At 41.9% G+C, this 16,681-nt stretch overlaps 1 protein-coding gene across 3 annotated transcripts in view; it reads left to right on the top strand.

The window, feature by feature from the left end:
• Positions 1-16,681, top strand: part of TASP1 (taspase 1) — a 267,226-nt gene that overhangs the window by 206,446 nt on the left and 44,099 nt on the right. For all 3 annotated transcript variants that reach the window (XR_005722453.1, XM_040248289.1, XM_040248290.1), the window contains one exon: positions 13,879-13,989. Coding sequence is in view for 2 of the 3 variants with exons in the window: in XM_040248289.1 (XP_040104223.1) it covers positions 13,879-13,989 (111 nt within the window). In the remaining variant the exon portion in view is untranslated. The remainder of the gene's footprint in view (positions 1-13,878; positions 13,990-16,681) is intronic.

A 16,681-nucleotide genomic window follows, 5' to 3' on the forward strand; every position in this document is an offset into this window, starting at 1 on the left:
GCCCGCGCCTCCCTGCCCAGCCCCCAGTTGCTAGTGGCGGATGCAGGCATGTGCGCTGCTTCTATGCTGGGGGAGTTACTGTTGGGCACAGAATCTGTGAGTTTTAATTATTTATTTATTTGTCCTTCCAGTTATGTTGTCCTCTGAGGTTCCAAGGCTCACCACAGACTCACCAATGAGAGTGTTTCCTGGTGTTTGGAAACTTCTTTTTTAAGACTCCCTTCCTGGGCTGGATCTCCGTCCCTACCTCTTTTGTCTCTCTTTTTATCTTTTATATTTTTTCCTACCTCCTTTCGAATGGACTGCTTTTCTGGGTGCCTGATGTCTTCTGCTGGCATTCAGAAGTTATTTTGTGGAATTTACTCAGCGTTCAAATGTTCTTTTGATGAATTTGTGGGGGAGAAAGTGGTCTCCCTGTCGTATTCCTCTGCCATCTTCGGCAAATCCCCCAAAGGCCCCACTTTCTAATGCTGTTACTTTAGGCATTAAATTTTCAACATTCAGATCATGTTGGATGTCGATTTTTGCCTTCATGGCAAATAGATGGGGAAAAAGTGGAAATGACACATTTTATTTTCTTGGGCTCCAAAATCATTGTAGATGGTGACTGCAGCTGAAAAAAAAAATGCTTGCTCCTTGGAAGAAAAGCTATGACAAACCTAGACAGTGTATTCAAAAGCAGAGACATCACTTTGCCAACAAAGGTCCATATAGTCAAAGCTGTGGTTTTCCCCATAGTCATGTATGGATGTGAGAGTTGAATCATAAAGAAGGCTGAGCACTGAAGAATTGATGCTTTCGAACTGTGGTGCTGGAAAAGGCTCTTGAGAGTCCCTTGGACTGCAAGGAGACCCAACCAGTCCATCCTAAAGGAAATCAGTGCTGAATATACATTGGAAGGACTGATGCTGAAGCTCCAATACTTTGGCTTCCTGATGAAGAGCTGAACCCTGATGCAGGGAAAGATTGAGGGCAAGAGGAGAAGGGGCAACAGAGGGTGAGATGGTTTGATGGCATCACTGACTGAATGGACATGAATTTGAGCAAACTCTGGGAGATAGTGAAGGACAGGGAAGCTTGGTGTACTGAAGTCCATGGGGTCTCAAAGAGTCAGACAGGACTTAGCGACTGAACAACCACCACCACCAAAGGCCCCAAACAGTGCTTGATACAAGGTTGATTCTTAAATATCTTAAAGTGAATGTTTATAAAATATGAAACAACTGTTGAATGGATGTTGTACTTTTCAAATTCGTGGGTTCTTGTCTAGCATTAGTAGGGAAATATGAATCTGTGACACCCATCCTACCCTACTAGTATGTTTTCCCTACTCTGGACCCTGTCTTGAGGCTATGTCATCATTTCAGACTTGTAACACTCCTGGAGATAGAAGTTCTGGCGGTTGTCATGGAGGATGCGGTGTTCTCCCCAAACCCCGATCCTGCAGAGTCTGAGGGCAGAAGACCTTTGTCTTACCTGTTAAAGTGAACATGGGAAGTTCCAGGACCAAGGCTGGAAAACTGGCCCCTTGGCTTTCCCTCCAGTGAGTCCAGTTCTCTACAGGTGACTCTCACCTTCTTCTCTGTTGTTGTTGTTTGGTCACTCAGTCATGCCTGACTCTTTGTGACCCATGGACTACAGCACAACAGGCTTCCCTGTCCTTCATCTTCTCCTGGAGCTTGCTCAAACACATGTCCATTTAGTCAGTGATGCCATCCAACCATCTCATCCTCAGTTGCTGCCTTCTCCTCCTGACTTCAGTCTTTCCCAGCATCAGGATCTTTTCCAATGAGTCAGCTCTTTGCATCCGATGGCGACAGTATTGGAGCTTCAACTTCAGCATCAGTCCTTCCAATGAATATTCAGGGTTGATTTCCTTTTGTTTTGACTGGTTTGATCTCCTTGCAGTCCAGGGGACTCTCAAAGTCTTCCACAGTTCAAAAGCATCAGTTCTTCGGTGCTCAGCCTTCTTTATGATCCAACTCTCACATCCATACGTGACTACTGGAAAAACCATAGCTTTGACTATACAGACCTTTGTCAGCAAAGTGATGTGTTTGGTTTTTAATACACTGCCTAGGTTTGTCAGAGCTTTTCTTCCAGTGAGCAAGCATCTTTAATTTCACATCTGTAGTCACTGTCTACAGTGATTTTGGGACCTAAGAAAATGAAATCTTTAAGTGTTTCCTTTGTTTCCCCATCTATATGCCATGAAGTGCTTGGATCAGATGCCATGATCTTAGTATTTTAAGTGCTGAATTTTAAGCCAGCTTTTTCACTCTCCTCTTCACTTTCATCAAGAAGCTCTTTAGTTCCTCTTCACTTTATGCCATAAAGGTGGTATCATCTGTGTATCTGAGGTTATTCATATTTTTCCTGGCAGTCTTGATTCCAGCTTGTGATTCATCCAGTCCAGCATTTGGCACAATGTACTCTGAGTATAAGTTAAATAAACAGGGTGACAGTATACAGCCTTGACACACTCCTTTCCCATTTTGAACCAGTCTGTTGTTCCATGTTCAATTCTTACTGTTGCTTGTTGACTTGCACACAGCTTTCTCAGGAGGTAGGCAAGGTGGTCTAGTATTCCCATCTCTTTTAAGAATTTTCCACAGTTTGTTGTGATCCACATGATCAAACATTTTAGCATAGTCAATGAAGCAGAAGTAGATGCTTTTCTGGAACTCTCTTGCTTTTTTGATGATCCAGTGGGTGTTGGCAATTTGATCTCTCATTCCTCTGCCTTTTCTAAATCCAGTTTGAACATCTGGAAGTTCTTGGTTCATGTATTGCTGATGGCTAGCTGGGAGGATTTTTAGCATGAACTTGCTAGCATGTGAAATGGGTACAATTGTGTGGTAGTTTGAACATTCTTTGGCATTGCCCTTCTTTGGGATTAGAGTGACAACAGCTGACCTTTTCCAGTCCTGTGGCCACTGCTGAGTTTTCCAAATTTGCTGGCATATTGAGTGCTGCACTTTCACAGCATCATCTTTGAAGATTTGAAATAGCTCAGCTGGAACTCCATCACCTCCACTAGCTTTGTTCATAGTGATGCTTTCTAAGGCCCACTTGACTTCCCACTCCAGGATATCTGGCTCTAGGTGAGTGATCACACCATTGTGGTTATCCAGGTCATTAAGATCTTTTTTGTATAGTTCTTCTGTGTATTCTTGCCACCTCTTCTTAATATCTTCTTTTTCTGTTAGGTCCATACAATTTCTGTCCTTTTTTGTGCCCATCCTTGCATGAAGTGTTCTCTCTTAGGGATTCACGTTCTCATCCTGTTGTCATTGCTTTAGGGTGAGTTTGTGGAATCCTGGATCCCCTCACATGCAGGTAGCATGTTGGGCTGGTATAGTCAGAAGCCCTCTGTCAATTTTTTAAAAAAGTCTCCTGTCATTTCTAGAATAGTATCAGGTACATACATTCAATGTTTGGTTAAGGCAAGAAAGAGGCTTTAGTGGAAACCTTAATTTGGTTTCTTGCTCTTAATCTTTGTGGCAGAATCAGTAAATTCATCCAAAGATTGAATGTCTCTCTGATACATTTTTGTTCTGATTATAATTTAGAGTTTTCTGTTGTAATATAAATTGACTTCTCCTGTATTTCAAATTTTGTTAGATAAAGGATTTGAAAAGAGTCATTCGCCCCACTCAGATCAGCTCTCCCAACTTAGCTCAACTCAACTCAACCTGACTCATTGTGACTCTCCTTTCTAAGGAGTTCAGTTGCAGTCTTTAAAACTATGCTTATCACCACAAAGCCACACATCAGGATGCCGCTGTGGAGCTGTGGTGGAGGTGGGGTTCTGAGGAGCAGGTGTGTCCCCAGGGTGCACACGAGAGGGTCTGGACCAGTCATGTGGTGCCTTGCTCGCCTCCCCCCCACTCAGTGCTTCTGTGGGTCGCTTTTCTTCCTGTGCCTCAGCTTCTGCCTTTCTTTCCTTCAGTTTCTCGCCTGCCTAACATAGTAATGATCCTTCCCTTTGGGATTTTTGTGGGAGCAGGGAAGGTGAGAAGGCAGTTACTATCTGTCTCAGGGTGATGGCGGCAATCTTGAAGACATCTCAAAGGTAGAAGAATAGAGTGGCTCTTCATTAACGGAGCTGTCATCTCTGAACTTAGTGACCAGATCCTCTCATTATGTTACGTGGTCTTCGTGTCATTCAGCTATACTTCACATCTGTGAAAGTTATGTTGACTAACTTAAATGCATCTTTAGAGGAGAAGTCCTTGGTCTTTCAGGAAGTATGAACTATTAGCCTGTTTTTGTGTCTAGAGAGTATTTATAATTTCTCTTGTTCTTTTAAGTTAGAGGTGTGTGTTTTCAGTAGGGAGCATTGCTTCTTTCCAAGTCCATTTTCTTGTTCACTGGACTGCCAAACAAATCATCATCATCATTCTTCCCTCTCTCTCACCTTCTTGCTCACCCCCACCACCCTGCACCCTTATCAATATATCTCTTTTTCTCGATATATGTTAATTCCTGGAAAAGAAAATGCCATTCAAGTGGTTTGTCATCTAGACTTTAAAAAGAAGAAAGCAATGCACAGAATTGTATTGAAAAGATGGGGTTTCTTTGTTAAATGCAACAGGAGAGTAGAACACTAGGAGCTGCCTTCTGGCTACAGAATAGACTCTTGATCAGTTCTCACCTGTTGGAGAGGAAGTGTTGTATCAAGTTTTGCAAAAGGAGGTCTAATGCTTTGGCTTACTGATCTCAGATAATGTCTGGTTGCTGCTGGTGGGGAGACGCGAATCTTTAAAACTGAAAATACTCTGGCCTGTTAGAACTGATAAAGACATTAGACTTACTACTCTAGTCTCTCTGTGTTTCTTTGAGGGAAGAAAGCAGGGTTCAGAGAGAGAAAGTGGCTTGTCCAAGTTCAGGTAGACAGCACTGGGCTCCTGGTTGTGTAGCCTGGTCTTCTATCCATGTGTGTTTTGTGCATGCCTGTGGATTTGTCTGTCCATCCATGACTCCACTCCCCTAGGCTTACCGCTTAACCAACCCAGGCCTGTTGGATTTCCTGTCTTCCGAGGTCTGGTTGGTGGTGTCTGAGAATGGGAAACCTGACAAGGAGAGGGGGTCTCTTTGGTGGCGAGGGGAGTGTCAAGACACACTGCTCTGGAGTTCCCCGTAGCTGGCCACTGCATCTGCATGGGAAAAGCTGTTTCCAGCTGTCCCTGACACCTCTCACATCCCTATACTTCCAGGAGTTTGTTTGTTCTTCCTCTTGGATTTTATGAGCCAGTGAACCCACCTTTTTACTTAAAATCATTCTAATTGGGATTCTGGCACTAGCAGTGAAAAGAATATGGATTTACATTCCTGTTAACTTCTCTGTCTTCATATTTACAGGGATTTTCTCCTGAAGTTTCTTCAAATTTTTCATCCTTAAAGATATGGCACAAATACAATCAGCAGGTGTCTCATTTGTGTAGAGTCTGGATTTACAATCTTAATGAATATACAGATTATACACATTTGATCAGAGTGAATATTTTTCTTAGCATCTGTAATTATAATTTCATTACATAGTAGTTATAGATTTGGGTGTTTGAGATATTTTAGTAGTGTAAATGAATCTTAATTTTTATTATTTCTTTGTTTTTTTAATCTTCTTTACTTTATGTAGCTACTTGCATATGGAACTTTGAATTGTCTTAGTTAATTTTTGCCTCCCAATTCCTTATTTGATTATAGAAAGCATATCACAGAGCCCAACTTTCACTTGAAGTGAATTTTTCTTACTGGGAAGAATAAGAATGTTGTTACCTTTTATACAACAGTGTTTAATATTTTAACTTGGAAAATTGATACCCTGTCACCACCACCATACAGTCACTGAATGTCAGTTGAGCACTACTTGCAGCTGTTGTAGAAGGTTAATCAGGAAGGTATAGAAATAGATCTTGTTCAACATGGTAATCTTTGAGGATGAGCAAAATGTTGAAGTCTGTTCTTACCATTAAGATTTCTACCACCAAATGTTTAAGTAGCACCTCTGAGGTTACAAAGTTCATATATGTAAATTCAACCCTCACCACAACTCAGAAAGGTGTTTTATAATATCCATGATTTACAGTTGAAGAAACTGAAGCATATGAATTAAAAAAAAAAATGTCTTGCTTAAGACCACACAGTTACTACCTTGAGAGTCAAAACAGGGTCTTCTGTCTGAGTCAATATTGGTTTGCTTTGTTTTTTAAAAGATCACAGTGATTATATGAAGTCTGAGCACTTCCATAAAAATTTTAGAATCTTCAAATATAGCACTTTAGTCATTATTTCATTAAATCATTGAATGAATGCACATTGAGGGTGAGGAGCCCTGATTTGAGCTTCCATGGTGCACAGGGGACCCAATACTCTTTCCAAGCACCCATGGCACACAGCAGTGCTGTGGGCAGGCGTGTGTGTATGTGTGGCAGGGAGGTAGGGATAGATGAAGGCGGTGAATAAGTTCATATACTTTGTTAGTCACTAAGAGGGCCTCAAAGGTGAGTCAGATACTCTCACTCTAAAGCGGTGAGAGTATACTCACCTTCTGTATAAACGGCATTGGAGCTAAAGAATAAGCTTCAGGGGCTTCCATGGTGGTCTCATGGTAGGGACTCCATACTTCATTGCAAGGGTACACGTTTGATCCCTGGTCAGGGAACTAAAATTCCCACATGCCACATGACCTGGCCAAGAAGTAAACAAAATTTAAAAAGAAAGAAATAAAAAATAATAGATTTCAGTTCATGGGGGTAAAGGAGCTGGGAAGCACAGTTCACAACAATGGGCCCAGGGGAAAATCTTAAGGAAATGGAATATAGGAAGTCCAGTTTGGCTGGAGTGATGTATGAAAATAAATAGGGATGTAAGGTTGGGAAGAGAGAGGAAGGCAGGTCTGGGCTAAGGAGTTTAGACATTATTCCAGAGCACTTGGGAGTCATTGAACATTTCTGAATGGTTTACTGGTATAATCACAGCTGGGGTGCATATTTCTTATTAGAGTAAACTTTGATGTCTGTTTTCCATGCCAACATCTATTCTATGAACAACCCTATTGGTTCCGCCTGCAGAATGTACCCCGGACCCACCCTCCGTTGACTGTCTCCACTGCCACCAGGCTCACCCAAGCCTCTGGAAACTCATAACCAAGCTCTTTCAGTGGTTTCCTGCTTCCACACTTGCCCTGCTGATCTATTCTGCACAGCAGAGTAACCGTATACAAATGTAAATGATAACTACCACTGACCTGGTTAAAGCCCTTTGTCATCTTTGACCACACTTTGAGTAAAATCCATACTTCTTGCTGGGCTCACAAGACCCCTTTAACCTTATGTGAGGTGGCCTTGCCTTTCTGCCCTCCCTTCCCCTCCATTATCTAGTTTGGCCACTCCAGCCTCCTTTTATTTCCTGAACACCCATGCTCCTCCCCACCTCAGGGTATCTGCATTTGCTGGTTCATCCTCCTGGAATGTTCTTTCAACAGATCTTCACATGGTTGGTGCCTTATCAAAGATGCCTTCTCTGACATTTGATTTAAAGTGTTAGCCCCAGTCACATCTGTCAACATTTGCCAGGATACATTTTGTTCACAGCACTTCCTACCAACTGGGATGGTTCCTTGTTGATGTATGAGTTTATTACTTGTCTCCCAACCTGCTCAACTGGATATGGGCAGGAGCCTCGTTTGTTCACTGTGGTATCCCCAGTGCCCTGTGAGTCCTGGCACATCGTACACATTCATTGATTAATTAAAGGGTGCATGATTGGAGCAGGAAGGACAAGAAGAGTGAACAAGGGTCTTGTTGGTGGGAAGGACATGGCAGGAGCAGGTGCAACCACAAGGAACTCACAGGACTTGATGTGGTTTGAAGAGTTGAGTCCTTGGAGAGGGAAGAGGTAGAAGGTTTTATGCTTGGGTAAGCGATGGACCTTCCCTGGTGGCTAAGTGGTAAAGAATCTGCCTGCAGTGAGGAGATGCAGAAGACACAGGTTCCATCCCTGGGTCAGGTAGATCCCCTGGAGGAAGACATGGAAACCCATTACAGTATTCTTGCCTGGGAAATCCCATGGACAGAGGAGGCTGGCAGGCTATGGCCCATGGGGTCACAAACAGTTGGACATGACTGAGTGACTAAACACACAGACAAGTTATGGGGACCCTAGGAGAAGTTCCTGGATATGCTGAGAAAGGAACAGCTGTAGAGGCGCCAAGAACCTTCAGGCAGGTGTGGTGGGATGTAGTCTTATCCCGAGTTTCCTGTTCCCTGAGAGGCTCTACTGCAAAGCAGGCACGATCGCAGGCTCAGAGAAACATGGGAGGAAGCCTTCCTCCCCAGCTCTGGCATGGCTGTAACACATCATAGAACCACTCTGAACCTCAGGTTCTTCATCTGTAAAATGATCATAAAAAGGCTTCTCATGGTGGGGCTGGAAATAAAACTACAGAACATGACAGTACGGATCTAGGGCGTTAGGATGGCTTCTTGGTGGCTGTGAATTCCCTATCTCCTTTCCCCCTTCTCTGAGGGGCTGAGGAGAAAAAACTGTACTCTGGTTCCGCAGTTTAAATATGTGTTGCTTTTCATTGCAAAGCTGTGTGTGTATGTGTGTGTGTGTGTGTGCGCACGCGTTCTCACAAGCATGGGCACACACACATGAATTAAAAAGACAAGCAATGCCCCTAGGCTTATCCTGAAAATAGGTAGTTCCTTGTCCTGACCCTCCATACCCCACTGAGTTTCTCTCCCCGGAAGCTCCTATTTTTTAACTCTCTTAACTGTTTTTTCCTAAAACTTACACCTATAATTCAACATAACATGTCTATACTTCTATTTCTTGATTTTGCAATCTTAAATACTATTTGGATATCAAATTAAGATGTTACCATCTTCAAATCAGGGAAGGCAAGGATTTAGTTCCTTTATATTTCCAACTTCCAACCTATACTCACCCACATAGGCTTTTTCTCTTCTTAATGTATTATATTCTTGTTTTTTAGTTCATCCATATGGACAAGTTTATATTTTTTACTCTAGCCATTGACATCTGAGCTACATAGTTTGCTGTGATTCTAGTTTCATTTTCTGCAGAAATTTGTATTTTGTCTGCAGTTAATATCTGCCTCACTTTTTTTATATAACCACTCTTTTATTCTGTCTTCCCTCAAAATGTGAGACATTTCCTCTCAATAATTTAAAACTCAGCATGTACCTTATAAATTTAAATTTTTTCCCATTTGGAAATACCATTCCAGCTTCCTCTGGCTCTTTGTTGTTTTGGTTCATTGGCTCTCCAACCCTGTTTGTAGCTGTGTGTCACCCAGGAATACTTTTGTTTTCTCTTGTCTTGAAGCCCCTGTTCCCAGATCTTCATTTCTTTCTCATTATTTCCCTTATTCCTTAATTTTGCCAAGGTACATTTGTCCTACAACTTTCTGAGAAAGAGTGCACGGGAGGTGAATTCTTTGAGACTTTGTCCAGCTTCAATCTCCTTTCATGCTTGATGGACATTTTGGCGAAGGATAGAATTCTAGGTTGGAAATAGTTTTCTCTCTGCATTTTGAAAATATTACCTCCTAATCACCTAGATCCCAGAGTTGCTCTTGAGAAATCCAATGCCATTATAATCCCCTTGCCTTCTCAGTGATCATTTTTTCCCATTTGGAAATTTTTTAGACCTTTGTTTTCTCATTATTTTGATATTTCATAGTGATACATCTTCATGGCACTTTTTTCCCCCCATGAATTATGCTGGGAGGTTTATGAGCCTTTTCAGTCTGAACACTCATCTTTCAATTCTTGGAACTGTTTTTTTATTTCTTTTGAAATTTATTCTCTTTCATTTTTAAAAATTTGTTCTCTTTGAAACTCCTTTTAATCAACTATTGGATCTTCTGGTCTGTTCTGATTAAAAATGTTTTTTTCTCTCTTATGTCTTACCTCTGTCTTTCTTTTCATGTGTTTCTGGGGGTTGCAACTTACAGGATATTAGTTCTTCAACCAGGAGTTGAACCTGGGCCCTCCCAGTTAAAGTGCCAAGTCCTAACCACTGGAATGCCAGGGAATCTTTCCCCTTCCCCCACCTTTAATTGTTTTTTTCTTCTGCTCAAAGTATTTGCCTAAGTTTTCCCTCTGTTACCTTTTTGCTTTTTTGCTCTCTGTGTTTCCCACAGGCCTAATGGAAAGCTAGTGATTCTAGGTTGTCTGTGAGGAGAAAAGGAAAGATATACCCATTTGAATGCAGAGTTCCAAGAACAGCAAGAAGAGATAAGAAAGCCCTCCTCAGAGATCAGTGCAAAGAAATAGAGGAAAACAATAGAATGGGAAAGACTAGAGATCTCTTCAAGAAAATTAGATACCAAGGGAATATTTCATGCAAAGATGGGCTCAATAAAGGACAGTAATGGTATGGACCTAACAGGAGTGGAAGATATTAAGAAGAGGTGGCAAGAATACACAGAAGAACTATACAAAAAACATCTTCATGACCCAGATAATCATGATGATATGATCACTCACCTAGAGCCAGACATCCTAGAATGTGAAGTCAAGTGGGCCTTAGAAACCATCACTATGAACAAAGCTAGTAGAGGTGATGGAATTCCATTTGAGCTCTTTCAAATCCTAAAAGATGATGCTGTGAAAGTGCTGCACTCAACATGCCAGCAATTTTGGAAAACTCAGCAGTGGTCACAGGACTGGAAAAGGTCAATTTTCACTCAATCCCAAAGAAAGGCAATGTCAAAGAATGCTCAAACTACTGCACAATTGCACTCATCTCACACACTAGTAAAGTAATGCTCACAATTCTCCAAGCCAGGCTTCAACAGTATATGAACCATGGAATTCCAGATGTTCAGGCTGGTTTTAGAAAAGGCAGAGGAACCAGAGATCAAATTGCCGACATCCACTGGATTATCGAAAAAGCAAGAGAGTTCCAGAAAAATATCTATTTCTGCTTTATTGACTATGCCAAAGCCTTTGACTGTGTGGAACACAACAAACTGGAAAATTCTGAAAGAGATGGGAATACCAGACCACCTAACCTGCCTCTTGAGAAATCTCTATGCAGGTCGGGAAGCAACAGTTAGAACTGGACATGGAAAAACAGACTGGTTCCCAATAAGAAAAGGAGTACGTCAAAGCTGTAAATTGTCACCCTGCTTATTTAACGTAAATTCAGAATACATCATGAGAAATGCCCGGCTGGATGAAGCACAAGCTGGAATCAAGATTGCCAGAAATGTCAATAACCTCAGATATGCAGATGACACCACCCTTATGGCAGAAAGTGAAGAAGAACTAAAGAGCTTCTTGATGAAAGTGAAAGAAGAGAGTGAAAAAGCTGGCTTAAAGCTCAACATTCAGAAAATTAAGATCATGGCATCCAGTCCCATCACTTCATGGCAAATAGATGGGGAAACAGTGGAAACAATGGTAGACTTTATTTTGGGGGGCTCCAAAATCACTGGAGATGATGAATGCAGCCATGAAATACAAAGACGCTTATTCCTTGGAAGAAAAGCTATGACCAACCTAGACAGCGTACTCAAAAACAGAGACATTACTTTGTCAACAAAGGTCCATCTAGTCAAGGCTATGGTTTTCCCAGTAGTCATGTATGGATGTGAGAGTTGGACTATAAAGAAAGCTGAGTGCTAAAGAATTGATGCTTTTGAACTGTAGTGTTGGAGAAGACTCTTGAGAGTCCCTTGGACTGCAAGGAGATCCAACCAGTCCATCCTTAAGGAGATCAGTCCTGGGTGTTCATTGGAAGGACACTGATGCTGAAGCTGAAACTCCAATACTTTGGCCACCTGATTGGAAGAGCTGACTCACTGGAAAAGACCCTGATGCTGGAAAAGATTGAAGGCAGTAGGAGAAGGGGATGACAGAGGATGAGATGGTTGGATGGCATCACCGACTCAATGGACATGAGTTTGAGCAAGCTCTGGGAGTTGGTGATGGACAGGAAGGCCTGGTTTGTGGTGGTCTATGAGGTTTCAAAGAGTCAGACATGACTGAGTGACTGAACTGAACTGAGCTGAGCTATGCTCTTTTAAGTACCAAGAATCTGAGCTGAAAACCCTTTGTATGGGAGTCACACTTGTCATCTTGAAGCCATCCCCATAAAGTAAGGATGAGTGATGTTTTTAGGTTCTCTCAAGTAGGTTCTTAGTTTTGAATTGGTTTGAATTGAGACAGGAAATACTCTTGAGACTGAAAAGGAGTGATCCAGTCTCTTGCTTGGAGGGAATCAGCCTTCTCGTGTCCGTGGAGCCTATGGGTGAAGGGAGCTGGTTGTTTCACATAAAGGCTCCCCTTCAGCCTCTAACTTCAGTGTGGAGCCTCCCTCCTGCCCTGGGCTGAGCCCAGTGACCCGAGCCTCCAGTCCCTCTGGTTCAGCCTTTCTGAAGAGTAAATATCCTGCTTCCTCTAGGGCTGGGGAGGAGTAACTTCCTCTCTAGATAGGAATCTGGGACTTGAGATCAAGTGTCAGCAAACTTTCTGTAAAGGGCCAGAGAGTAGATTTTAGACTTTGTGGGCAACACTTTGGTCTCTACCACAGATTCTTCTCTTCCTCTTCCTTCTCCTCTCTCTCTTAAAAAAGCAAAGCAAACAAATCAAAAAGCCATTTAAAATATAAAATAAACATTCTTTGCTTATAGACAGTACAAAAATAGACTGTAAACTAGACAGGTCATAGTTTACCCACCCTGGTCTAGAAGATCCTTTTGGACACTCTGAACCAACCACCTTTATTTCAGGTGCACCCTGCATTCCTGCCTCCAGAACTTGAACCCTCCAATTTCTGGTCCTTTTTTGATTTTATGACAAAACTAGGGCGGCTTCTGATAGGTGTCCCCCAACTCCAAACAGCCTTTTTTCCTGCCTCCTCCCCGCCTCCGCCTCATGGAAGCTTTCCCAGGTCCGCTAGGTGAGCAACTACTTGTCTGTCTTCTTTTTCTTTTCTAAAGGTCTGTTTCTGTTTTTCCCTCATCTCTTTCTCTGTCCTTATTGGGCCATGGCTCTTTTTTTTTTTTTTCCCCTTCCCTTTCCCCCAGTTTACTGGGATTTGAGAAAGGAGTAGAGATAAATGCATGTATTTAATCTACTAAGTTTAACCAGAAGCTCCCCCCAAATCCAATTTGGCTGGATTTTATTTTTATGACTTTCTTTGATAGCACTTGGGTTAATTTTGCATTTGTTCTCCACGTGCTCACTTGCTGTACCAGATGTTCGAAGAAGATGTCCTTGGGGAGGAAAAAGGAGGGGCTTTAAAACGCAGTGTTGCTGAAATGCTCACAATGGTTCAGTGTGTGAGATCTCTCCAAAGCACGGCCGTTTCTAACCACCAGACTCTCATAATAGAAATACAGTTTCACCCTTATTTGTGTAAACCATCAGGAGCATTTTTAAACGTTTGTCATAAACTTTGTGGCTTTTTGTTGAAAATTGAATTTAAGGTAGTAAATGAAAGCTTTTGGTAGCATGCCCCTGACAGCAGGGAGAGTCTGGTAAGTGATCCCGAAGAGCTGATCAAAGGGAGCTGCTGAACATTTTTTGCTGTATTTGTGTTTTGGGGCTTTAATCTGGCAGTGTTCAGTGTTTCCAATTCCATTCTGAATATGGTCATGCACACTCCACCCCTGCTCATGTCTCCTCGGCAGCATCTGGTACTGTCTCTGTCTGTTAGGGCTCAAGCCTGCCTTCACGATCCAGCCTGGACAAGATATGAACAACAGCGAGTATCAGAAAATAGGCATCTTTCAAAATCTTACTCACCCCACACATTTGTTCCCATAATCAAATGAAAATTGGGAGTGAAAAGAGTAAAATGAACTGAAAATGACCACCGGTCGTTTGTGCCTAGGCTCGCCTTTCCTGGCCAGTGAAGACGGTGTGCTCGGAGGGGTGATTGTCCTCCGGTCCTGCCGGTGCTCTGCAGAGCCTAACTCTTCCCAAAATAAGCAGACACTTCTGGGTAAGTTAAACTTACACATCGTGTGGGTGTCTTCCTCTTTCCTTTTTTTCCAAGCCACGGACAGATTTATATCCTTATGTTGATCATTTTAACCTGTGGGTGGGCCAGGATGTTCTATTGATAGGTATACATATCGCTATTCCACTGACCTCTCTGCCTAGGTTAACGTCTACAAGGTGAATATTCATTTCAGGGTATATGATTATAGCATGTTTTCCAAATGGACTGAGAACCTAGCACCTTTACTAATGCCCAATATTAAGAATATCGGACCATGTATTTATCCCCTGCCTTATTTGACAGAGCATTTGAGATGACCCATGGCAGTAAACTCAGTAACACAGAGAGAAGTTTCTTCCTCTTCTCCTCCCTGAAAGGAATCAGAATCATGTGAAGACGTACTGGCCTAGAAGTTCACCCTGGCTTCATGGCTTATTAGCTGTGATGCCTTCACGCATCAGTCTCACTGTTCTGTGCCACCTCCTCCTCCACATTAGAAGGATATCCACCCTGCCTGCTCATAATGCTGTGGTGAGGAAGGGTCCCATGAATATTTTGCAGATTTGCAGATGTCCACCTACATGTGTGGTTTTGTCTCTAACAAAGTGCACCAGTGGGAATGGAGCCCAGCCCACCCTCCATTTGATAAGGCACAGATCTGTGGGGGAGCCTCTGCCCATAGAGGTGCCTTTTCCTAAGTCATTTATCCAGAGCGAGGGGCATTTAAAAAGTCCCCATGAATGTGCCACATAAGCTAGCAGGGGCTCTAATATCTTATTTTTCTTTAATTGACTTTTTAATTGAATTATATGCTCATTCAGAAAAGTGCACAAATCATTATAACTGCAACTGCTTGGAAAATATTACAAACTGAACCCACCCATGTGACCAGCATGTAGATAAAAAGTACAACTTGACTGTAATCCAGAAGCTCCCTCCCCAGTCTCTACCTCTTCAAAGTTAATAACCATTCAAACTTCTGACACCTTGATTGGTTCTATTTGGTTTTGTATTTTGTATAAATAGGATCATAGAATATGTTTCCTTGGTGTCTGATGTCTTCAGTGAATGTTAACGCCTGTTAACTTCATCTGTGTTACTTGTGACGGTAGCTAGTTCACTCTCATTGCTATACAGTAGTCCATTATGTATGGTGATACTACTCATTGGTTATCCGTTCTTCTGTAAGTTTTTTTTTATATTTTTTAATAAGCACTACAAGTCATTCTCAGGGCTGTGGTAGTTCAGTTCTTTGTATAAAATTCCTTTTATCAAGTATGGTTGACACCTGATCTGTATTGTATGATTGTTGTGAATTGCTGTAGTACAAGTCCCTTCCTATTTTGAAGTTTTATGAGTCTATAAAATAGAAAAATTAGCATCTCTCATGAGGATAAAAATTATTTTTTCTTTAGAAGCCTGAAGAACTTCCATAAAAATCTTTCCTCTCATTTGCCAAAGATGGGGGGTGGGGAAACACTACACTTTTATAGAAAATGATTCTTTCTCCACCTGATCACCAACTTCATAATTTTTCTTGCTATATTTATTTTCTTCCTGTTTCCACCCACTATACTTAGTACCCAGGTTGTTCCTAGCAAAAAAAAAAAAAAAAATTTAAACCGAGGCAAATAGTTGCTTGCTTCTTTGGTATCCTAATCATTTTTGAAACCTTTGAATATCCTCCACAGTTAGGTAGCAGGGAGTTTGTCTTCAAAATATGCACAGAGGGACTTCCCTGGTGGTCCAGTGGCTAAGACTCTGAGCTCACAATGCAGGGGTTGGGGGGGTCCAGGTTCCAGCCCTGGTTGGGGAAGTAGATCCCACATGCTGCAACTAAGAGTTGGCATGGCCCAACTAAAGAGTTCACATGCTGCATCTAAAGATCCCCATGCTGAAACAAAGATCGGAGATCCGATGTGCCACAGCTAAGGCCTGGTGCAGCCAAATAAACACATAAATAAAGGTAAATATTAAAAAATGACCTTTAAAAAGATCAAATAAAATATGCAGAGGATGTTCCTGAGCCTTCCATAAAAACTCAGAAAAAGTCTTTAGTCCTGGGAGGCAGGGTAGGGGACAGTTACTGAAACTATTTCATAGCCTGCTGCTAAAATGGAGTTTCTGTTCTTCACTGAGCCTGGGCTTTCACTCATTCAAGTTAATTCTGGAAATTGTAAGAGGTTTTTTTTTTTTAACTTGTCCTTTCATATTTGGAGTTAAAGGTATATTTAAAGATAAGTCATAGAATTTTAGCTCATGTTAGTTTTTATCACCAAAGTAGTCATTTGTACACTGATTCCTACTCTCCATGTCAAGGAGAAGAATAAAATGTAAAGTGTTGCTTTATGGAATAAGTGAAGTCTTGCCATTTGTTTGTGAAGTTTAAAACCTGGTGAACGTAGGCTCCTATCGGCTTCTACCAGTGATGTGGGTTTTTACATATTTTGCTTTAAGAAACTTACATGTGTTCAGTATGTGGTGAGAAAGTAAATGTGTGCAGAAGGATAGAAAGAAGATGTGAAGGTCACCTTTGCTACCCAGTTCCCAGAGTGCCAGCCGCTGATTCTGGTTGTTCTTGTGGGATTCACCTTCATTCTGCAGAATGTGCTCCTGTTCTCTTTCTCCATTAGTCAGTAACTTGTGACTCCCTTGGGGGAAAAATTAACAGCAGAGCTTGTACCACTCCCCG

Source organism: Oryx dammah, unplaced genomic scaffold, assembly GCF_014754425.2.
Source record: "Oryx dammah isolate SB20612 unplaced genomic scaffold, SCBI_Odam_1.1 HiC_scaffold_10, whole genome shotgun sequence".
Lineage (NCBI taxonomy): Eukaryota > Metazoa > Chordata > Mammalia > Artiodactyla > Bovidae > Oryx > Oryx dammah.